Source organism: Clupea harengus, chromosome 11 (genome assembly GCF_900700415.2).
Source record: "Clupea harengus chromosome 11, Ch_v2.0.2, whole genome shotgun sequence".
Lineage (NCBI taxonomy): Eukaryota > Metazoa > Chordata > Actinopteri > Clupeiformes > Clupeidae > Clupea > Clupea harengus.
Window position 1 is genome coordinate 24,921,694 of NC_045162.1, and position 24,085 is coordinate 24,945,778.

Sequence of the window (24,085 nt, forward strand, 5' to 3'; positions counted from 1 at the left end):
GGGCGGGGCGGGATCTGTCCCATACAATGCCCAAAGGCAACGACCTTCTGTGCGACAGATACGTCCTATCAACACGTGCTGAATAGGCCGGACGACCATCGCCTGGCTGCTTTATAATTACATAACGGGCAAAACTTATCGGTTATAAGACCATAAAAGATTTTTTGCTTTAAACACCCAAATGGTTATTGGATAACAAATAAACTAACATACATGCCATTCCAGTTAATTTGACAGACACGTCTCGGCCAGCCCTCAGTGTTTCCTGCTGTGGGTCCCTCCCTGTCATGACGTAATTGTATGACCGACGGTAAGGTTTTCATTGGTGGTCCTCCATCGCCGGATACACAGTGGCAGTTTACCACTTTCTCCTCGTCGAACCTGAAAACAGGCTTGGCAAATTTAAAGGTAAGAATAATTCTTCTTTCATACCAATAATTATGGAAAGTATAACATGAAATATCCCCTCTAACCAAAATAGATGCAAGTGCAATACCTGTTTTACTGATGGTGCGCCTACTTCTATATTGTCGGAATCAGATTTATGCAAGCTGTATTTGTAGGCCTGGTGGATGTATGAGCTAGTCATCGCTTACAGGAAGTGTTGATCATCACTAACAATGATGTAAGTGCTAAAATCAGTGTTGCAAATGAGAAAATATTTTGGGCACATGGACTAGAGTTATTATCCATGGTGCACCTATTATCTTCGTCGATCAATACATCTTAATCGAAGTTACACAAAAAGACTCTAGAAAATAATGAATGAAAAACAATAACGGACAGCAGAACAATTACCAAGAGAAATACGCTACTCTTTGTCGTGGTCTTTATGGGGCTCTGCCCGGTTCCCTCCTGTCAAATTGAAAAATGAGTCATCGAACGTGCTCGATGTTGAGGGTGACATGATTGTCTGGATATAAACATTCTGGCGACAAAGGATTGGTGGAAACATTTAAATACTGACCCAATACTGACAGTGAACGGAAGTAAACCAAAAGTGTGGATATCACCCCATATTTTGGCATTTATATGACGTGTACATCTGGTGATTCTAATGACCTGATGCGCATGTCATGGTAAATGAAATAATATGGTTTGCACACCGGTTAACAATGTGGGTGAGGGGTTAACGTGGCATGCAAATGGACGAAAATTACAGCCTTTGTCCATCTGTAATTCTATTATGTATCATTTTAGCCTAATCACATTACACGCTTTAGACTTAGTGTGTGTATAATAGAATCTGTAAGATATATACAAAATAATTCTAAACATATTACTGGCAACGGTTTACAGGCTTTCTAACACCGTCCAACCAGATCTTGAAACATCATCACAGTTTTATAGTAATACTGATGAAACATTTACCAATTGATATAGGCTGCTGAAGTTTAAATTCACCTTCGATAACTCTATCTCTCTATGATTCTATGCAATTACCAATGTGATTTGTGTTGTACTGGACAGTTAATAACGAGGTGGTTTGTCTCAGCAGCTGGGATGATGGGCGACCACTGAATGCTCACAGATGACACCATGAACCCTGCCGCAAGCGGCGCTGCCGACTCCCGACAGGCAGACAATAGCAACAAAAAGCAACACCGGGCTTCATCCCCAGCCAGATTCAGGGACACCACTCCCAAGTCTGCCACCAAAAGCCCAACGACATCCAAACCTGTCGCTTCAAAGCAAAGTGGAAAGAACAGCCGAGGTAGCTCTCCGGTCACGGTGACCGGTGGCAAGGACAAACAGTCTGGGAAAGGCGCGGCAGCTGTCCACCCTAGTGGTGCTGAAAGTCCCACTTTGAAAAGGGCGGAGACGAGCAAGAAAATCGAACAGCTTAGCAACTCGTCGGATGATGCTAATGATTTGGAACCGAGTTCTGTGAAGGGAGAGACGAACCGTGTCGTTTCTGATCAACCGTGTTCATCAAAATCCTCCCAAGCAAAAGGCAAAAATCTGAAAGCAGAGGCAGCAGCGAGCAGCAGCAAACCGACGACCAAGACAAGTGTAGGGTGTGGGCCAGGCTTTTGGAGAGACGGATGCTTACAGTCTGAATTGATACAGTTTCATCTCAACAAAAGCTTGAAAAACGGAGGCAAGATGCACACGAAGACAGCAAGCCCTCCGGTTGCGGAACTGGAGCCGTCGCTAGAAGCTACCGATGCAGCGTTGATCCCTCCGCAGAACCAAGAAATGCAGGATGAAATTGAGAAACTGTTAGACGAAAACGAGGACCTTAAGGTATGCTGTGCATGCAATGATGCATCAGTGTTCTACAAATGCTGTAGTACGGCTATAGGCCAAGATTGTTTGGATACAAATGCTATATGTTGAGATAAATACTACATTGAATTTGTTTTGTGTCTGTGAATTGTTTGTGAGATGTCAACGCCCGAAACGTAAAACTGCATGTTAATAGTTGGTTGACGTGAGGAATGGTTCACGTTTTCTGTTGTCTATAGTGTGAAATTGAAGAGATGCGGACAGAAATGGACGAAATGCGAGACACATTTTACGAGGAGGATGCTTGTCAGCTGCAAGACATGAGACGCGAGTTGGAGAGAGCCAATAAGAACTGCAGGATCCTCCAGTACCGCTTGCGGAAGGCGGAGAGGAAGCGGATGCGTTACGCACAAACCGGTGAAATAGATGGCGATCTCCTCAGGAGCTTAGAGCAGGACCTAAAGGTACAGTAACCTTATAAATATGACTGTATGAAACAAAATACATTATATTGATCGAAATTGATCGACACTTTGTCTATATCATGACATACAACCGGATGCAGTTTTGGCACATATCCGGAACCTTTCCCCCTAAAGATCTGTGATATTAATTTGCTTGTTTATGTAGTGTTCACCTGTGTATTATTAAGATGATATAAAATGTATAGGACAATTAATGGAAACATTAAGTTGTCCTATATTTTGTACAATTGTAAAGAAGCAAAGAAATACTTTTCAGTTTCTAGAGAAAACTATCAGAGGGAGCTATATGTATCATGATATGAACATCTTGTGTGAAAGGTGGCAAAGGATGTGTCTGTGAGACTGCACAATGAGCTGGAGAATGTGGAGGAGAAGAGGACAAAGACAGAGGAGGAGAATGAGCGACTCAGGCAGCAGCTAATTGAAGTGGAAATCACCAAGCAGGCCTTACAGAATGAACTGGACAAGGCCAAAGAGGTAGGGTATATATGCACTCACAGAAATAATTAGCTGTGGAGGGTAATGGCTCTATTAAAATAGTTTCAGGAATGGCTCCTGTGCTTACAACACTCTGGCTATCAGCTTTGTAGAGGTAAACTGTAGAGGATGTTTAATTGAACACATCAATATGTCTCCTTTTCCGAGTGGATCTCTTGCGTTAGACTACACTGCACTGTTATAAAACCAAAGTCAATAAAGAGCCTTTTATACCTCAGTGGAATGTCTCTCCCTCCCTCTCTCTCTCTCTCTCTCTCTCTCCCTATCTCCTCCCCCTCTCTATCTATCAATCCATTTTCCTATCTATCTATCTATCTATCTATCTATCTATCTATCTATCTATCTATCTATCTATGGCTGCATCTGGCTGAGCTGTACCGCCCATTGTCTGCAGTGCACCAATGATAAGACTTGTTTTTTCATCAGCATAAACGCAAAGGGAAAGATGGGCAGAAGAAGTCTTCACAGACCCCAACAGAGGTGAGGCTGACAAATGCCATACCACTTTAGAGCTGGAATGCATATGAAATCAAATGACAGCATGGTTAAAGTTAGCATGTAATATTTTAGCATATTTAGCAGCTTAAGCATCACTGCAATAAAGTACACTCCAATTATTTATTTTCTCCTTATGTTTTCTTGACACCATCGTTGACACACTGTGATGGTTTTATTTTGAGACACAGCCATTTTTCCAGACATTGCTTACATTTCACTTTTGTCAGAAACACTAAAGTATGTCGTCCTGCAGGAGGAAAATGAAGATCTGAAGTGTCAACTGGCCTTCATCAAGGAGGAAGCTGTCCTGATGAGGAAGAAGATGGCGAAGATCGACAAAGAGAAGGACCGCCTGGAGCAAGAGCTGCACAAGTACCGCTCCTTCTACGGGGACGTGGATAGCCCTCTCCCTAAAGGCGAGGCCGGGGGTCCCCCGACCACCCGCGAGTCCGAACTTAAACTGCGCCTCCGCTTGGTGGAGGAGGAGGCCAACATCCTGGGGCGCAAGATCGTAGAGCTGGAGGTGGAGAACCGCGGTCTCAAGGCGGAGCTGGACAACATGCGAGGGGAGGAACTGGGGGCAGGGGGCCTGGCGGACCCGGTTGCCCGTGAGCAGAGTGAGGCGCTCTCTGAGCTCCGGCAGCAGTTGCAGCTGGTGGAGGACGAGGCTGAGCTCTTACGCCGCAACCTGGCCGACGTGGAGGAGCAGAACCAGCGCGTGACCACAGAGCTCAACAAGCTCAAGTACAAGGCTGGGACCCACGAGAGCTCCCGCCACGGGTCCGGAGGGGCGGCGGCTGCTGCTGCGGACGCAGCAAAGGTTGAGGCGCTACAGGAGGAGCTCAAGTCGGCTCGGCTGCAGATCAACGAGCTGAGTGGCAAAGTGATGCAGCTGCAGTACGAGAACCGCGTGCTGCTGTCCAACATGCAGCGCTACGACCTGGCCTCGCACCTGGCCATCCGCGCCAGCCCCCGTGACAGCGACGCCGAAAGTGACAGCGGGCGTCGCGAGAGCGATGACGACTCGTCCCGCCTGCCGCCACACCGCAAGCGCGAGGGTCCCATCGGCGGTGAGAGCGACTCGGAGGAGGTGCGGAACATCCGCTGCCTCACGCCCACTCGCTCCCTCTACTCGCCCGAGAGCCGTTTTTTACCCCGAAGCCTTAAGGACCGCCAGCAGATGATGGACATCCGCATGGAAGCAGAGAGGCTAAGCAGGACCATTGACCGGCTCATCGCAGACACCAGCACCATCATCGCTGAGTCCCGCGTCTACGTGACCAACGGCGAGCGTTTCGGCCGCATGGAGGAGGACGAAGATGGCGGCCGCATCCGCGAGCATGAGCTGCTGTACCGCATCAATGCCCAGATGAAGGCCTTCAGAAAGGAGCTCCAGACCTTCATAGACCGCCTGGAGGTGCCTAAGCCTGAGGACAGGGAAGCAGAAGAGCCTCTGTCTGTGAGTTTAGTATACACCTTGACAATTGCACAAATACAGATATAAATTCACACATGTGCATTCATGCACACACATTTGTAGTCCAAAGCAGTCCAAAATGGCCACCTCCTATTGTCATTAATGATAGAAATTTCATTTTAGATCAAAATTCACACTACAGATTTACAGATTTACTGGTATTTACCTGAGACACACTTACTGCATAAAACATACTGCATCTGACTGACTCTGATGGCTTCCTGATGAGACAAACAGACAGTGAGTTCAGAGAGAATGGAAATCAATAACTGAGGAGAAAGATAACAGTGATCTAATTACTATTTTTGTGCTTCACTAACATATATCAAAGGTACTTACTAGTCTATAAATAACTATGGAGGATTTTTTATTAAAATAATTATGGGGATACAGTTTAATCATCTTGCTTCTTCTTATCAATTACTGCTGTGTTTAAGAGAAGTCCCACAATCTAACTATGTTTTATCTTCCAATTTCCTCTTCCTTCACATTGTGTTTTTTCATTGACCCACCCAGATGTTCCAACCCATTATTTTGCTTATCCTCATACTTGTCTTATTCTCCTCACTTTCCTATGCCACCGTCTTCAAATTAGTCTTTCTTTTCACCCTTTTCTTTGTCCTATAAAGCTCACATTCTTTTCCATCAACCCCATCTTTCTTTGTTTAATTTATTTTTATTTTAATCATGTCAGCAAGATGAGAAGATACAAGAGGTGTTACGCTTTTCATGCATGGGCTACAGTTATTCACACGCCTTTGAGTATTTGCAACAAATGCCTTGGCATCCACACATAACAAAAGGTGAGTTAAAAATGCCTAAGACAATGTTTTATCCAGTGGTGTATAAAGTACCCAAAAGCCATACTTGAGTAAAAGTAAAGATACCTTACTGGAAAATGACTCAAGTAAAAGTAAAAGTAACCTTTTAGAATACTACTTGAGTAAAAGTCTTAAAGTATCTGATCTTGACTGTACTTAAGTATCAAAAGTAAAAGTACAAGTAAATGCTGTTAATAAAAAAGCAAAGAGTCAGAATTTTGAGAATTATGAAGTTTATTCCGACTAGAATGAGCATACTTATAAACTGGGCCTTATTTGAACACAATGTTAACACAATAGGCAATACTAAAGCAGCACCGAAAGTAACAACCCAGTCATTACTTGAAATTGAAAAATTTTTTGTTCATCTTCAAACAAAACGTCCCAGATTGACACCATCCTAGCTAGCTAGTTAGATACCTCGCCAGAGATGGAATAAAGAATAAGAATAAATCATCTATGTAGGTCATTAGCTAGCTTGAAATATTATATACAGAAATTACCCAGCGGTGAAAGAACATGACTAGTCTACAAGGGTGCTGGTGGCAGTTAATGAAGAGGTTGTGGGGTTTCTAATTTTTTGATTGAGACCTGTGTGCTTTTGCTTCGATTATTGTTGTGTCCCCTTCGTTGTTGATCTTAATGTTTTGGATATATCCTTCCACTGCATATTGCAGTCCATTTTGCCTTGATCTGGAGGATATCGCGGAGATATTAGCCTACTCCAAAAATAATCACTGACACTGACAGACAGTATAGTGCATGAACGAGTTCAAAAGACGTAGCAACAGTAACTAAGAGGACGGGGCTTTTGCGAACGGTCAATAGCGCATTAACGTGCGCTAGGACCACTGATTCGCCAAACCTGCTTGCAGTCTGTGTTCTACCACAGTCCCCGACGTTGGTCTCATCATTCTCATGAATTGAGAATTATAAAGAAGATTTGATTTTGTAACGAGTAACGAAGGTTTCAGGGGAAATGTATCGGAGTAAAAGTATCAGTTTTCTTTGCAAAATGTAGCGAAGTAAAAGTAAAAGTAAACAGAAATATAAGTAGTAAAGTAAAGTACAGATAGCCAAAAAAACGACTTAAGTACAGTAACGAAGTATTTCTACTTCGTTACTATACAACACTGGTTTATCCATACATTATCCATACATAAAAAAAATGTGAGGGAGCAATTAAGGTTTATATAAAATTAGAAAAAACAAACAAGCACATTTCCAGACCAACAAACATGAAATGCTAAAGAAGTTAATGAAAGTATATAATGACTGCTCTCTTGGCTAATGATCGCCATAATCCTCGATGATGCCATGTTTATGATACATATGGGAACTACAGTGAGGAGTGCATTACCACTCTCGAATGTAGTTTGCTTGATATACAAAGAGTGGCATTGTGCAGTTTTTTTTACACTACACAGTACACAACATACAGGAACAGAGTACAATGAGTTGGGTTATGTGAGCATTGCTGGCCCTGTTGGCCTTAGGTATGTGCTGTGCAAGATCTGGCTTTTGATGTTGGTGTGCTCTGGAGCCTCGACTTTAATTTGTGCACTTTGGTGGTTTGCACTTTCACCATAAAGTGCTGCTGCAATGTAGCGTTACCTCAGCCAGCATTGCACGTTGCCAATAGCAGCCTGTGTTTGAGCATCCTGAAATGGCTGTCTAAGTTTTCACAAGGAATGTAACATTGGCAGAGCGCATGCTTTTCTCCCTGCAATCAAAGGTGAATTCCAAAGCTTTGTGGTTTCTCACAATTTAGAACATTTTAAAGTCCTGCACTGAAAATAGAAAAGTATGCAAAAAGTATGGCCAGTGCAAAATAATGCAGTCAAGTGTTGTTCATCTCAACTTTGATTTTTATCTTAATTGAAGACATTCTAGAATATATACTTAATAATATATACTAATTAATATTTCTGTTTATTTGTAGTTGGACCTGGACATTGCAACATAAATTACAGTTAAACAGGTAAGAGACAAAAACGAATTTGCTATTTTCAAGTTGAAGTGAATAGAATTTGTAACAGATTAGCTCTTAACGGAATGTGCCATTGGAATTCACTGTACCACACTAAAACAGCAGGGAGACGTTTGAAGAAAAACAAACACTTATTTTTAAGCATGACCGTAGACATCATCTGATGTTATGTACTTGTAATGTCATGAGACACCATTAAAATACTAAATACGGAAATACGGCATTGAAATAAACATTACAAAGTCCTCAGCTTCAGCAACAGCATGACAGCATAATAATCCCATGCTATCAATACGATGTGAGTTACCGGGGACTTATATTGTGACACATGATGCAAGCATAACGGCTTTCTAAAAGTGTTGTCGAAGTTTAAGTGACTCCCCTTCACTTTAAATTACACTAGCATCTGAGAGAGCTTAGAATGGCCGTTCTTTGGTATCTGGGGCGGGACAGGCCCATTTCCATCCTACCTCTGGGGGCTCACGTCATAAAAGCTATTAAGACCAGCTGTGAAGGATGCGCAGGGACTGCAGGATGTGGGCTTCGGAGGAGATCGGAGAATAGACCGACATCTAGGCAAACCATCATTGTACTACAAGGGGATCGCATGTCCTTTGATTTTTACTACTAAAACTACTTGTTTACAACTACGTTAATAGTTTGCTTGTCAAGCAGGAGAGGAGATGTGAAGACAAAAGGTAAGGCGAATACTCTTAGACAGTGTAGCCTACAGCTGCGCTGTTATCCTTGAGATGTTTCAGCATGCGTAATGTGTAAACCGAACTGAATTCAGAACTCAGAGACTCGGCCAGCGTCGGACGGAATGTGTTTATTGACGAACAGCCGCTGGCTCACGAATTAGCACGTGGACAAAATGACACAGCTGTAGAGAGTTAGACTGATTTATTGCCATGGTCACGAACACAACGTGAACAGTCGCAGCACAAACACAATTTGAAGTGAGACGTTTTAATTGCAGTGCAAACAACTCCTCTTGCGACGTACGTAAATACGGCTCCAAAGTTTGTCGCATTGCAAGAAATTAGACTACTTCTGTTCCATTTAAAAGGCTAAATAATTGTATTGGAAAATACGACGCCTAGTTACACGGGGTCAAAAATACTTTTCAGCTCTTACATCACTAGGCTATGAGTATTTTGGGCTCTTGTGGTCGGTCTGCAGGGTGTCATCTTGCGTTTAGAAGAGACTGGGCTAAATGTACCCTTTGATTCTGACTTGGCTGTTAAAGGCAGAAAGATTAAACAATGTAGCCAGACCTGAAGACAGTTTTCTCTGCGCGCACCTCGGCGAGATACACGGGGACAGGATATTTCAGAGTTATGGAGGCGAGCGACCGAAACTAAGCCTCTGAGGAATGACAGATTGACCTTGTGCCGTGGTGACATGGAAGGAACAAATGCACCCGGCACAAGAGCAGCCAAGGCTGCCGCGAGGGAGCAGGAGTCGGGGGAAATGGCCGGCTTCGGCTAAGTAGACTGTGTCAAATGAGGACTGGTACAACATACCTTTCAGTACAAGGCTGTCATTTCAAATTTACTTGTTAATGGTTAAGAGATGTGGAATGCGTTTGGAAATGGGTCAGGGTTGCACGGAGGTGGCGGTGGACATGTGGGCAAAGCACAAGGTTGGGAATTCGTCCCATGCTCCAGGTTGGATAGGGAGAGGGGAAGGGGCAATAGCCGTAGTCCGCTCCGGACCCTCTCACCGTCAATTCCTGTCGGTCATTTTTACGAACAGCCCATACCTGGACTTGGAGCGGCCGTGGCATCCGAATCAACCCGGGGGCAGGTCCCCCGGCATGAGTTACAGACTCAACAATCTCGCCTGAAAAAGAAAATTGAGGACTTAAAAAAGCGCCGTGGACAGGACAGAGAAGAATGGATGAGGGAAAAAGAAGGACTTTTGAGACAAATGGCCGATATACAAGTAATTGAAACACTAAGAACAAAAACGTGCAAAATATAATTTAAGACATGTAAGCAAGACATTTTATGACAAGTACCCTTTCATATTTCTTAACTTAGTGACCATTTAACCTTGTTTTATTTTATTGCTTTTGAGCAGGGAGGGGAAAATAGAAGAATTTTGTTGGATCTGAAGTCGATTTTGGATGAAGTTCAGCTGGAGGTGAAGAGAGAAGAAACGAAACGGAGCGAGCTGCAATTGCAGTACATGAAGGACCGATGCGGATGGGAGCTGGAACGAGCAGACCTGAAATGCCGTATTGCGCAGGTATGATCAATATATGTAACCTTTACTGTAGATTATATTGAAATGGTGGGGCGTCGTGCTGGTCTGATAGCTTTACATTATTAAAATGGTTCTCCATGTGTATATTCATAATCTGATAAACCATCATTTAAAGTATGCCTGCAGACGTTTTAGGCATAGGTGGACTGTTCCAACTGAATTAAGTTCTTTGGGCACTCTTCCAAGTTCACATATTCAGTGGACAATAGGCTTTAGGAGACAGGTTAGGTATGCCACAGCCAAACATAGACCCATGGTTTACCTGTCAGCAGCATGCACTTAAGGTAAGCCATTTATAGCCCACCTGAGAAAAACAATGATGAACAATGCATGACTGCACATGTCAATATGACCTAAGAGGTGACCTAATTAAAGAAGCTCCCTGCATCACTGAGTGCACTGCATCTCTGCTGAAATAGTACAGTAATAGTAATATCCCCATAGAGTAGTGTGTTTGCATCTTTTAAACTGCACAGCGCCCGCAGCCCCCATCCAGATGCTCCTTTGTGTATAAACCCATACAGTGCACTGATTGGCCACATCTTCAACAGTCTATCCTCCTGTGTGTCTGCAGTGACCTTATAAAGACACAACCCGACACGTTTTCGAGTGTTTATTATTTGCTTGAGCACAGCTCCATTCCCCCCACCTCATGTGCTAATGCATCAATGCCAGTGTGATTCACTCTGATCTCAGGCCACAAGATGTCTGGGTCTCCTAATACAGTCCTGTAGCGGCAGTAGTGCACAGCTGGCTAATCCAGGTTCAGAGGTTCCAAAACTTCTGTCATTAGCATTAGCCATCTGGATTTGCTAATTAGCACGATTCTTAAAAGAGGAGGTAGATTTCATGGCTGATATCAGATAGCTCAGTGCATGAATGCAGCAAAAGCCAAGCAGGGTCCAGGGCCTGGAAATGCGCAGCTCTGCTTTAGAGAGACTGAGCAGTGTGAGACTGAGGCGTAGGGGAGGTTTACATTCTGCATATCGGCATCACTACCGGAAGTTAAGTGACACTGGATAGCCCACACTGCTGTCTGTAAAGCCCTGAGCAAGTCCAGCTCCAGGAATCCACCAACAAGACCCCTCTATGCCCCTTCCCTCCCCCAGGGTACAGTGGCCAACTGAATGCATATTTCACACACTGTTATTTCCAAACATCCCTGAAGAATGTCTGCTGTTGTCCATTTATAGAAGTGAACCCCATGCATGTTTTTTTTTTCTTGTCTGCATTTCTCTCGTGACTCCATTGCCCTAAGGGTTATATATGTGTGTTTGGCTCCTTGGTCTCTCGTTGTAGAGGGCTTTCTGTGGAGCACTGGCACCATTCATGTGTTGTGTGCAGCACAAGTGGAGCAAAACATTGGTTAGCACTCGGGTGGAGAAGGTTGGGAGGGGTCAAACTAAATTGTGAAACTTGTTTTCTTTCACCAGCCACATCCTACCACTCCTCAAACTTCTCCCTCTCGAGGCATCCAGGGTTTACCACCAGACACCCGGGAACGGATATTTTGCTGACATTTTTATTCTTTCAGGCGTATTTTTGTATTTGAACACAGAAGTAGCAAATAATGTCTGCTTCAGCCTCTGTCATCCCCCCCAATCCCCCCCCACCCTTAGGAATGTAAAACGGTCAGGCATGGGTCGAGTTGGCTATTTATAGTGGGTTTGCCTGTGTGACACCGTTACCCAGAGACAGTTCTGATCCAGTCCAAGTCACACAGCAACAGTCGTAGTCATAAATGAGAGTTAGTGGTGGCCACGAGCGACAGAGGCGACTGGAGTTGATTCAGAGGTCCGGTTGCATCCCTCTCGGAAATGGATAGTGGCATGTTCCATAGTGCAGTTACACTTGTAAACATTCCCCCCTTCGAGTCTGCCTGGGGGTGTGCCTGCTGAAGTGGTAGTGCCCTAACTTGGCTTTGAGTTTCCCTGTTACTGGCCCATTGTTTACATAGCCCATGCTTGAGTATGGTTTGTTGCTTTGAGGACCTTGAAATAATTTGCCTATTTCTGTCCGTGTTTGCGTTTGTGGCACAGATGGTGAATCGCTTAGACTGCCTTTACCCTGCAATTGCGAAAGCCATATAAAAGGGGCAAAGATTGTCAAACACTCAGTCATGTAAAGACTACTTCTTTTTACGACCTCTGGTCTCCTTCAAAAATAGTAATGATGAATAGGTGCTTGTCAAACAGACAGTGGTCTTGTCACAAGATGCCATCTTGAGCATGCATATTTCCCCCTTTGATGAGTAACAGAGCATTAGGCTACTGACTAAAGAAACAGAGGCCTGATTCTTGACTGTCCAGACTTGACTAAATGAATTAGCTCTTTTGAAAACGTGGACCTGATCAGTGAAAGATCCCGTACAAATAGAGGCTTCCACGCCAGGACGTCAGGCCTGAAAGTTGATCAGTGTGAATTGTCAGCTGTCAGCAGGTCTAAAAAAATGTAATGGAAAGAAAAGTCCTTGCAAGGTATGCATGGCTGACATGCTAAGTGCAGCGCGTGAAAAGCATAGCCGCTGGAGGAGCTGGCTCTTGAGACATTCATTATCTCTAGGAAAGTCCCTCTAGCATTCTACACAGAAAATGCTATTACGGGGATCAAATGAAGTCCAAAATGTGCTGGGACATTATCAACAAGTGAGACAGTTTTGTTCTGACTCACATTTTATGACATTAACCTTAAATGTTAAACTTTCAGGACATAATGTGCTTTAAACTGAAGTTTTTTTTGTTGGAACTTGGCCAGTTTAAGAAACACTTAACATTTGCAACTGAGGCAAGACACAAAACAGCCAGTGCACAGAAATATTATTGTTTAAGATTCTCATAGAATCCTATTTTGAGGTGTTCGTCTGGACTTCTTCAAAGCTGGAATTTTCCATGAAACAGATAGATCCCAAACCCTTGTATCTGGTTAAAGAAGACTTCATCAGATGAGAAGTGTATCCTGTAACTGTTTTCACCCTTAGTTATAGCTTTATTTATTTATGAATGCAGGCCAGAGAGCCACGTTGGGGTCTGCATTCAGTCCTTTTATCTTAGAGGGTTGTATATGTTATGCTATATCCCTGACAGAGATCTTGGGTTGAACAGGTTCACATGCCTCTCCTACACTCTCTTTGTGTGAGAGTCAACCCAGATGGGTCTTCCTGTGAGACACGTGTGCGGAGCGGGGTCGGCCCTGGCGTCCTGTGGGCCTTTAACTCAAGCCGGATGTTATTGTCTCTCCAACCTCACATTTCTGTCTACCCACACTGGACCATCCCAATCCTCCTCTTCTCTCGTGCTGACTTCACACCCCTGTCTTCCTGTGTTTCTCCCTCCCTCCTTCTATTTCTCTCTCTCTCTCTCTCTCTCTGTCTCCATCCCTCCCTCCCTCCTACTCCCTCTCCCTCTCTCCAAAACCCTTTTTCTCTGTCCTCCTCTGCCTTCTCCTCTGCAGTTGGAGGTTAGAGAGTGTGGCTCATCTGTGGAGACGGCGAAGGCGAGCGAGAGGAGCGCGGAGACCGGGGGCACGCTGAGGAGAGAGCAACAGGAGCAGAAGAGGCTCCTGGCCGACACGCACACGGTGGCCATGGACCTGCGCTGCCGCATGGAGCACAGCGAGCGGGGCTGGGTGCGCGAGAGGTCCGAGCTGCTGGAGCGATTCGACCTGGAGAGGAAGGAATGGGAGAGCCAGCTCCGAGACATGCAGAGGAAGATTGAGGAGGTGAGTGGGAAACATGTCAGACTTAGCAATACTGCTCAGTTGAGAGTGATGGCTGTAGCCCTAAAACAAAAAAGCCTTCTAAGCTCTCTACTCTCATTTATTCAGGAAGGGTTCTCATAGGCTGTTAAATCATAGAATGTAATTATGAGGCTGATCTACAGTTTTATTTTGTGCAATGCATCATACTTGATTTTAGTGGTGTATTTGTCCTTTATTTGGCTGTAGACAAACAAAATAGTTGTTAGAGCATGTTAAGAGCTAGCTGGCACTGACAGATCCTTGGCCTGGGAAGTAAGGCTAGACTGCCCTCATAAGGGTCACATGAAGTCAGGAAGCGTAAAAATGTGTCGCATCCCCAGCGTTCCAAACAATGGCGCAGTGGTTGACCTAACCTCCTTTGCTGAAGTGTGATGCAACAATAAGCCCACTGTGGCAGGTCTCAGATCAATGCAGATGCATTGTGGGTAAAGCATCTCAGGGAGCAGCAGTGGGTGGTGAGGAGGAGGGGGAGGGAGACCCCAGAGGATATCTGGCAGAAAGGATTTAAATCTTGACACTCACAGGAAAGAAGATTAGCTCTTTTTTAATGAAAGGGGAATATGAAAGGCCCGGATTTGAGTGCTAAAGCAGCAGAACAATCGACTTTGAGAGAACATGTGAGCTGCACAAGGCCTCCCAGGGACAAAAATACAAAAACCTGAAGAGGAATAATTGGATAGGATTTGGATGAAAACAGTAATTAAATTCTTTCTTTTTCATCCTGACTAAGGCCTGCTTGGTTTAAAACAAATACCCTATCCATATGTTTGTACACAAAATTACAACTTTTATACCCACATTATGCTTATGTTCGGCTTGCCGAGGTCAGTTGCATTGTTGTGCATGACTTCTGTGGTGTATTTGGGGATATTGTGGGGAAGATGCCTGTTCCAATAACAGTACAAATCCTTGAACATAAGCTCCAAAGCCAGAATTGGCCTATCATTTTTGCCACGTCACGGTTCTAGTTAAGGCACTGAAGGCACTGCGGTGTCATCCTCTGTCACTGTTCCAGCTGTATGGTGAGGTGAAGCCCCGCCGGGACCCGGGTGACGTCGGGCAGAACGCAGAGGCCCTCACCTCGGCCCGGCTCAGTATGCAGTCAGCCAGCACCGGCTCAAGCGTCCTCACTGACCCCTCCGACGCGCACAGCAGCAGCTACTCCGACTCGACCCGTCAGCACAGCCAGAGCCGTGGGGGCGGGGACCTGTCGGTTCGCCTTAGCAACAGCCGCGACAACAACAGCAGCAGCCGCAGCAGCAGCAGAGGGGAAGCAGGGACGCGTAGCGGTGCTCACAGCGAGGCCAAGGTCGACCGGCGGGCTGCCACGTCAGCGGAGCGTCAGGAGATTGACGCGGGCATCGACTCGGCCGAGCTGGAGGATATCTTGCAGGGGTGTCTGGGGCCGAAGCTGGAGAGACACCCCTCCCTCGCTGGGCAGGAGAGGCTCCTCAACCCCTACGGTGACCTGCAGAACATGGAGATCCGCTGTGGGACCGATAAGAGGAACACCATCGCCTTGAATGCCGTGAGTTATTTGAACAATCTTTTCTTTTTGTTTTCATGCCATCTGTTAGGAGTTTGAACAGTGTTTTTGACCGTTTAATGAACACACCTCTCCACATCTCCATGTCCCTTCATTCACATTTTTCTCTCACCTGTTGTAAATCCACCCTCTGTGGCTAAATGTTTGCTAACCTCCTTCAGTTTAGTGAGAGCACATCATCTTCTGTCTATGTCCCAGGCTCTCAATGAAATAGCCCGAGTGAGTGAAGAACTGTGCAGCTACCAGGATGAGATCAGGAGGAAGTCTGACATTAAAAGGTAGGTAGGCTCTCTCCAATATCTCTGTGTAGTGGAGTGGAAACACTGAACAGCATGCAGTGGTATTCATGCAGCGTTACATAACACATGGTTTATATAGTTGCAATATTAACTCGTTATTGCACTTTTCCCTCTCCCTGTCTCTCTCTCTCTCTCCTTGGCTCTCTCTCTCTTTCTTTCTTCCCCCCCCCCCTCTTTCTCTCTCTTTCTGCTGTTCCACTTTAGAAACTGCACAGAATCGCTGTACTTTCCAGAGGAGTTGGAGAGGATGGAGAATGAGAGGAACAAAATGGAGATGGATAAAACCTTCTTCAGCCTGAACCAGTGGTGTAGGGAGCTCCAGGATATTGACGAACACGGTTGGATCAGTCCAAAAGGCGCTATCAAGGAGACAAACACGATAGAACCAGAAATCAGAAGCCCCCCGAGGCAGTCGCCCGAAGCCCCGCCGGTTCCACCTCGTAGCACGTCCTGGTATATGAACAGTCCCCCTCTGCTAGAACCAGAGTTCAGTGTCCCAGAACCCCGCGTGGACAGGAAGTGTCCCAGTCCATGTGTCCATTTGGACAGGAAGTGCAACAGCCCCTCCATAGTGCGAAAGTTTGAGGCGATGCTGCAGGAGAACGAGGGGAAGATGTTGACGACTTCTGGGATCGTCCCATGCACAGTGCCTGTAGATTCCAAGTGCAATATCAGTTGCTGCCACAGCCGGTGGTCCTGCGATGGAAGCAGGTTTGGCAGCAGCAAGTCATCTACATACGTGCCTGTCCAGAAATGCCTGTCAGAGCTAAACATACCATCAACCGGAGTGGACTACCGCCAAGACCACAAAGCAGCCGGGACCCAAAAAGGCCCTGGGGAACATCTCAGCCCCCTGGGCCCAGATCTCCCTGGAAAGGACATCCATGTGGACGTAAGCCTGCCCACTTTAGACATCCTCCCCACCCAGGGCAGGGCCATAACCCCTCGGAGAAATGCAATGCTGGAGCAGAAGACTGCAGAGTTCAACCGCACTCTTTTCCAGGCCGAAATGGGGCGGGGCTATGATAACAAGGAGAGTGTCAGCCCCGCAGACATGTCTACGAGTTCCACTCCACAGCAGCCAAAGGTCAACCCCAGGGATGTGAATGTTGACATTAGGCCACCACCCCATGTCATGGAGGTCAAACATAAAGAGGGGCCAACAACAGGGCTGAAATACCCCAAGTCACATTATGCAGAGGTGAAGCTCGAGGAGGCAAGTTTCGAGCTTCCAGTGCAGTACCATGAGGCCACCCTGAAGCAGGTGGCTTCAGAGCTCACGCCACAGTACCCTGTGGTGAGAGTCAGGGACAAGATTCACCCCTCGACTCGAAACCCTCCAGAGATGAAGCCAAGGTCTGTAGCAGCGCTTGACCGCCAGCCAGAGTGCAAGCAGAAAAGAGAGGTGAATCCCTTCTCATCTGAGCAAAGTGTAACCGCGATGACACAGCTTTGCGCGAGTGTGACAGTGACCCCCATCCAATCCAGAAGGGTTGAGCCACCCAGTGCTGCATTGGCAGGGGGAGCCCAACACCCCTTGGAGACCAGGCCAAGGCAGCCAGAGACCACCAAGCTGGACCTGCCCAAAACCAGGTCGCGGATCCTGAACGAAAACCCCTGGAAACCCACCACCTTGGCCGCGTACCCTCGGCCCGTGGACTCCAGGTCCAATTACGGTGCCATCGAGCGGATTCTGAAGAGCTATGAGTGCTCGTCTCAGACGCCGCCGCCTCCCACGCCCAGCCCTGGGAAGGAGGACGACCTCATCGAGCTCATGGACATGCTGGACATGGAGCACCATGCCAGGTCCGGTCAGAGACTCACACACACAACGCAAAGACAGGCAACTACGCACAAAGAGACACATGTGACAGTACAGGTCAGTACACCATATATACTCATAACACCAAGACACATTTCCACAGAGATAAATGCAGGTCTTCTCTGACATGGATTTAGAGGCTTGACACAGACATGTACTTAGATGATTCACAGGGGGCTTCATGTGTTAAAGTGTAGGTTCAAACACAGGAGTTTGTTTGTCCACACATTAGGATTCACCACAATTTAATTGAGTATGTGAGGCTATCTGGTCAATGGTCAGTGTGCCACAGTTCTTAAAAAGAAGCTGGTTTCTCTTGGTACCTTGTGCTTCTATGCAAGTGAGTGGATCTTGGTGGGGGAGGACGGAGAGAGGCACAGACACAGCTAGTCTGGTATTTATTACTCTTCGGTATCCAAATCAGCTCCCATGGCTGCCTGTGTGGCCAAGCAGTAAAGATGATTTGCTCAGGGAGCCAAGTAAGTGAGTGGGGGAGAGAGAGGGAGGAAAAGAAAGAGAGAGCGGGAGAGAGAGAGAGAGGGGAATTGGCAGTCAGGCCATTGCCTACAGCCTACTGTTATTGCCCAGATATTTCATAAGTTTCTGTCCTTCCCTGTTACCTCAGGCTTTTTCATTTTATCGGGAGAAATACTTTGAGTGTGAGCACACAACTGCAGGTCCTGAAGTTAAGTTCACATGTTCCGTGATGAAATATTTCCAGATTGTCCTCGGCTCAAGGACGCCACCGGTGGGAACGGTATTTATATCTGGCATGCTCCAGAAAGGAAGAAGGCTAGAATCCTCTTATTGTAATGTGGGGCATTGTACTCAAAAGTCATGAAACTAAAAACCAGTGGCATAAAGTTTAATTGGCATGTCGGCCAAGTCTGAGCTCCAAGTCTTTCATCTGTGGCACTGCTGGAAGCCGTTTCTGGCCCTTCGGGCAGAAGGCAGAGCCTGTGGAATAATTGCTGAAATATCTACAAACGGCCAGCCGGACAAAGAGCTGGATCCAGGAAAAATAGTTCTCCCTACACAGATGGCTTTTATGTACGGCTAATGTTTCCAAATTGCTGGAAAAACCTCATCAGGCCTATCCGAGGACGCTGCACAGTCAGGCTTGATGCAATCTGATTGGTCTAAAAGCACAGGACCTCTGAAGAGCACAATCACCTTTTGGCTGAAAGAGATGTTTTCCTGACGAGACGACTTGTTTTCCTGTGTTTTAACAAAGTATATGACAATAGGGAGAGTGGTAGCATAAATGTTTTGGCAATGAAAATTCTGGGCAGTGAAAATGACAGGGGGAAGCGGTAGAGTTTTGCTGCAAGGCTTTATGAACCTCTTAATCTCTCCACAGAAAAGCAAAGAGTCCAGCGTGACCTCCAGGAAGAGCTTCTCCCGGCCTGCCTGCCCCGCCAACCGACGCCTCCCCTCTCGCTGGGCGAGCCGTTCTCCTTCCGCGTCGTCCACGTCCTCCTCGTCCGCCTCATCCTCGCCGATCACCCAGCTGTCTGTGGTCTCCACTCAGAAGCAGACCTTCTCCTACGCCGCCTTCCACACTGAGACGGTCATCTACTGATCTGAACACTCAATTAAAAACACACAAACAAACAAACAAACAAACAAACAAGTCAACAAGCTTCTACTCTGCCTTCCACACTGAGACGGTCATCTTCTGATCTGAACACTCAACTAAGAACACACAAACAAACAAACAAGTCAACAAGCTTCTACTCTGCCTTCCACACCGAGATGGTCATCATCTGATCCAAACAAACAAATAAAAACAAGCAAACAAGTAAATAAGCACTGAGCGAGAAGCTTTCCAAAAACTCTAACTGCTCCTCTCTGCCCTTTCCCCTGCCTACCTTTGTATATATACGGCCAGACAAAGACTGTTACTGCAACACTATGGAAAATGGCTCCTTTGGGAGGGCCTCTGTATCGAACTCACCTGTTTCACCTGACATGATTTTTGTTTATTTTATGAAAAATCTGTTTTTAAAGAGATTCCTATGTATTTTTTTGTTTTCTTTTAGGTCATTTTAATGTTTCCTTTTCATCGTGTTTACCAAAGGCTTGTAATTACGTACAGTACATCAACCCTTTCCTTTCTGTGTCGGGTTTGTTTGTGACAGACCTGCTGTGTGTTTCTCCAGTGGATTTCTCACTCAGAAGCCAACTATGTGGGGCTCTGTGTTTGTGTTTAAACCTGTCTGCAATTTCAAAGCCTTTTTAATGACGCCTTCTTTTATGAACTCTTCCTAGAGTGATCTCCGTAAGACACAGTTAATTGAATAGTAATGGCCTACATGCTCAGTAAATATTGTGAAACATATCACAGAAGTGATGCCTTTGCAACCATTTTATGGTAATAAATATTTCAAATGCAAGAATTTGGATGGCCCTTTTGTGTTCATTTCTGTTTTTGTTAGTGAAATTGTGAAATGATTGGTATTTAAATTATAATAACTACTTACTTACCGAGAGTGAAGTCATGCCTGGAAACATCAAACTGAGGCTTTAACATATCGACCGAGCGAAAGGGAGGTTGATAAGCCAAAGCTGAAGTTTGATATTTCCCGGCATGACCGAACGGTCAAGGTTAGTAAGTTGTTTATTATATGGCATTTTTCACTCCTTTCATTTTGTAAATGAAAAGAAATGGTAATTTTAAATAGAAAGCATGTCGTTTTGTTCAGCTCTCAAATCTTCTCACACAATGTGTTTCAGGTGTTGCGTAGCAACCAATTACTTGCTAACTTCAACTTACAATGATCAATAGAAAACGGACAACACGGCTCAGCGAATGACTTCAAACTTCAAATGATTCAAACTATAGTTTCTAGTCTTCATCACTTTCAATAACAAATCTTCGCTTCTTGTGAATTTCCTCATGGCTGTTGATGTTTTCATTTTCGTCTGGATAGTAAAACAGACTGATCGCTTTCGCTCATTTTGAAAATGTCGCCAGAGGGCAATACGGATCCGTATTGACCGGTGAGGAGGGCAATACGCGGCTGGCATGACTACTCATTAGCCAATTAGAACACTCGTACTGTCGTTGCCATATAATAATAGATCATAATGACCGCTTAGTATCCACTGCTCGTGAATGTTCGATGAACGTTTAATCGCATCATAAATGTCGTACTTATTATACAACAACTTTCCGTGCAGCTTGATTTACTGCTTCCATTTTAACCGCATAATGTTCTGCACAGTGTGTTAATTTAGGTGTTCTATTGAACACAAGCACTGTGTATATTTACCCTAGGCAAATGTCCAGTTCAGTACCACTGAGTAACCCTTCCCCCCCAAATTCCTTTCCATCAACAAGACACACCTGGAAGCAGAAATGGACTACATGTACTCTACGCCTTTGCCAATCCCCATTAGTACACATGCTGGCCATCCTACATCAATCCCCAACTGTCTTTCAATGCAGCATCCAGCCTGAGTAGTAGTACTTAGGTTACTTCATGCTCCAGTCTAGATGACCCCAGTAATCATCTTCATCCAAGCAAGGAGACCCCAATTGGCCAGTATAATGCCTCAGTGAGACCACTGATGTCCTAGTGTGCCAATGACATTTGGCAAGCCACCAACTATTTTGATGCACTGGGAGTGAAGCCGTTCTCTGGAGGGTCTGTGTCGAGACGCCTAACCCTGGTTGAAACCTGGCACCCTTTGACTGAAATAGCAGGTGTGACGATGTTTTGGTGCCAGAAATCTTATCCGAGCGCTGATATAAATACGGTGTTCCTTCCCTGATGTGCAGACACCTTAATTTCCATCTTTTCCTGTTTGGATGGGGGAGAGGGAGGAGGCCCACAGTCTAGGCACAGGCACAGGTGGATTCCCTGCTGGACCAAAGAGGCTTGGCAAACAAACAATCTCACCATGTACTCTCACAGCGCTGTATGAAATGATCTTCATGGGTACTTTTCAAGAAGGATTTAGGCTGATATAAGCACAAATTTCCATATCCTTTGGAAAAAATTCAGGGGGAAAAAAACAACCATTTGATGGTAACTGTTCAAGAGAAAAAGACACTAGTCACTCACACTGGCACACTGGCAAATGGTACATCTAATGTATTAAAAACAAATGATGTTTTGGCCTGCCTCTAAGGCCTTGACCTTTTTTGCAGTCATTCAACAACAGGAGCACAGTAATGCCAGACTGTCATCATTGTTATTAATTCCAGTTGAGGTTAACACTAATGCCAATATGCTGGTGAGAGCTCCGCTAATGAACATAGTCTTTCATAGCCTTTCTTCTTGTTGTCCCTCGAGTTCTATGTGGCCTAGTTTATAGTAATCCTCCAGTTGACAGATGTGGGGTGCCTTTGTACACATATGATACAATCCTCCTAATTACAGACTAAACAGAACACATTTTATCTTCCTAATGTGGCAAGGATATCATTCTGTCAGTACTCTGCTATTACTGTGTGCTGGTATGAACATAAAACACTGTACACATACTTCAGGACCTTAACATGTCTGTCTCTTTCTGTGATATTCCATCTCTGGTAGATGAGCAGTGATTCCCTTCTATTTTAAATGCCATGTCAAAACACCCACTGCTCCTGGACTCCAATAACACAACACTTCTTAGCAGCTGTGACATCCTGTTGTTTTTGTGGAGCCCAAGCTCTTTACTTTCAACATGCGCATACACATGCGCACACACACACACACACATACACACACACACACACACACACGCTAGCACGCACACACACACACACACACACACACACACACACACACACACAATTACTTGCTAACACACACACACACACATTACACACACACACACACACACACACACACACACACACACACACACACACAAACACACTCTCCCTCAGAGCAGCTGACTCTGTCCAGCAATCAATACTATATTTCCCTCCCAAGACATCAGCCTTTCCCCATTTCAACTTCTGCCCTCGCCCTCACCCTCGCCCTCACCCCCCTAACACTTTCCGACAGGAAGAGAGAGGCCCCCCCCCACATATAGGTCGTGCAAAAAGCCATGGCATCTGCCTGCCCCGTGGCTCACCCCGCCCTGAAATAGACATCTAACTGCCACACCAAGGGTCTGAGTTGTGGGTGAGCGAACACTTGAAATGCTCCAGATGTCTCTGACTGGGGGGCCCGGTCCCAGAACAGACTTCAGAACACTGAGGTGAAGGACCCCTCAAATGTACTGTTGGACTCATGGAAAGGACATAACTGCTGCCAGGCACAGGACAGAAAATATGTCAGTAGATGGATTATGGTAGGCTAGTATTTTGAAATTAAAACATTGAAACATCTTTCATATTGGGAAATATCCCTCTCTCTTTCTGTCTCTCTCTCTCTCTTTCATTGTCTGCTGTGGTGTTACATGCCCATATCTCCCCCTTTCAAAACCCTGCTGACTCCAGTGCATTCCCAGACTTCCTGCAGGGCCCAGGGCAGCTGCATATCGATTATCAATCGAGGCATCACTTAGGCTCTCTCAGTGTCCCTGGCCAAGGCTTTGTCACATCCATTAGCGGACTGTAATTTCAGCTACGCCTCCTATCAAACGGAAGCTCAGGAGTTTCCATTGACTTGAGCACATGAGTACAGAAGCTACGGTTTCCATGCTCGATCATGTGGCACACCCAGCAGAGTGTTGTCACTGTGAGTACACTTAAGGGGGGGGGGGGTTTGTTTGTTATGACACTGTGAGTACACTGTGAGGCAGACAATAGTGTCCTTATTCTGGGAGAACAGACGTTGCAGTGTCAACCCGTCTGTGTGTGTCGTGCTGGTCTCTCTGAGCAGCCCTACCACCACCACTGCATATCAGGGGCCGCCGCAGCACGGCAGGGACAGTGACAGTACTACAGGACAGAGAGAGACAAGCGAGAGGCAAACGCCTGCCATGCCCTATAGGAAGTGTCTAGGGACTCAAATGGCTCTCTGCTCCCTTCCAAAAAAAGATTCTCAAAACGCTGGACACTGAAAGCAGATCCAGGAGCAGCACTGGAAGGAAGACTGGAGTCAGTCGCGCAGATTAGATATGTTTTGGACTTGGTTGCAAATTTGAAGCTGAGTTTACATTGAGGCTTATTTGCGGTTATCAATAAGATGCTGGTTTGAGCTAAGGCAGTGCGAGCCAGTGATGTATGTGTGTGTGTGTATGTGTGTGTGTGTGTGTGTGTGTGTGTGTGTGTGTGTGTGTGTGTTTATGTATGTGTGTGTGTGTGTGTGTGTGTGTGTGTGTGTGTGTGTGTGTGTGTGCGTGTGTGTGTGTGTGTGTGTGTGAGTGTGTGTGTGTGTGTGTGTGTGTGTGAGTGTGTGTGTGCGTGTGTGTGTGTGTGCCAGGCTTTAAGCAGCTCATCCCCAAGCC

The 24,085-nt window shown here is 45.7% G+C and overlaps 1 protein-coding gene across 1 annotated transcript; it reads left to right on the forward strand.

The window, feature by feature from the left end:
* Window positions 1–200: 200 nt before the first annotated feature.
* Window positions 201–20,091, forward strand: LOC105908893. Its single transcript, XM_031576950.2, has 15 exons — window positions 201–408; window positions 1,499–2,247; window positions 2,469–2,693; window positions 3,033–3,191; window positions 3,639–3,692; window positions 3,964–5,169; window positions 5,882–5,990; window positions 7,951–7,982; window positions 9,574–9,945; window positions 10,084–10,251; window positions 13,720–13,986; window positions 15,041–15,553; window positions 15,770–15,849; window positions 16,075–17,749; window positions 19,053–20,091. Exons 2-15 carry the CDS (start codon window positions 1,522–1,524, stop codon window positions 19,272–19,274), a joined length of 5,808 nt encoding a protein of 1,935 aa, XP_031432810.1. The 5' UTR covers window positions 201–408; window positions 1,499–1,521; the 3' UTR covers window positions 19,275–20,091.
* Window positions 20,092–24,085: the final 3,994 nt, after the last annotated feature.

Bases quoted from the DNA above. Each gene is read 5' to 3' on its own strand.
- LOC105908893 (XM_031576950.2), top strand. From the start codon at position 1,522: ATGCTCACAGATGACACCATGAACCCTGCCGCAAGCGGCGCTGCCGAC. The intron at 2,248-2,468 runs GTATGCTGTGCA...TGTTGTCTATAG, and splicing joins ACGAAAACGAGGACCTTAAG to TGTGAAATTGAAGAGATGCG. The intron at 15,850-16,074 runs GTAGGTAGGCTC...GTTCCACTTTAG, and splicing joins AGGAAGTCTGACATTAAAAG to AAACTGCACAGAATCGCTGT.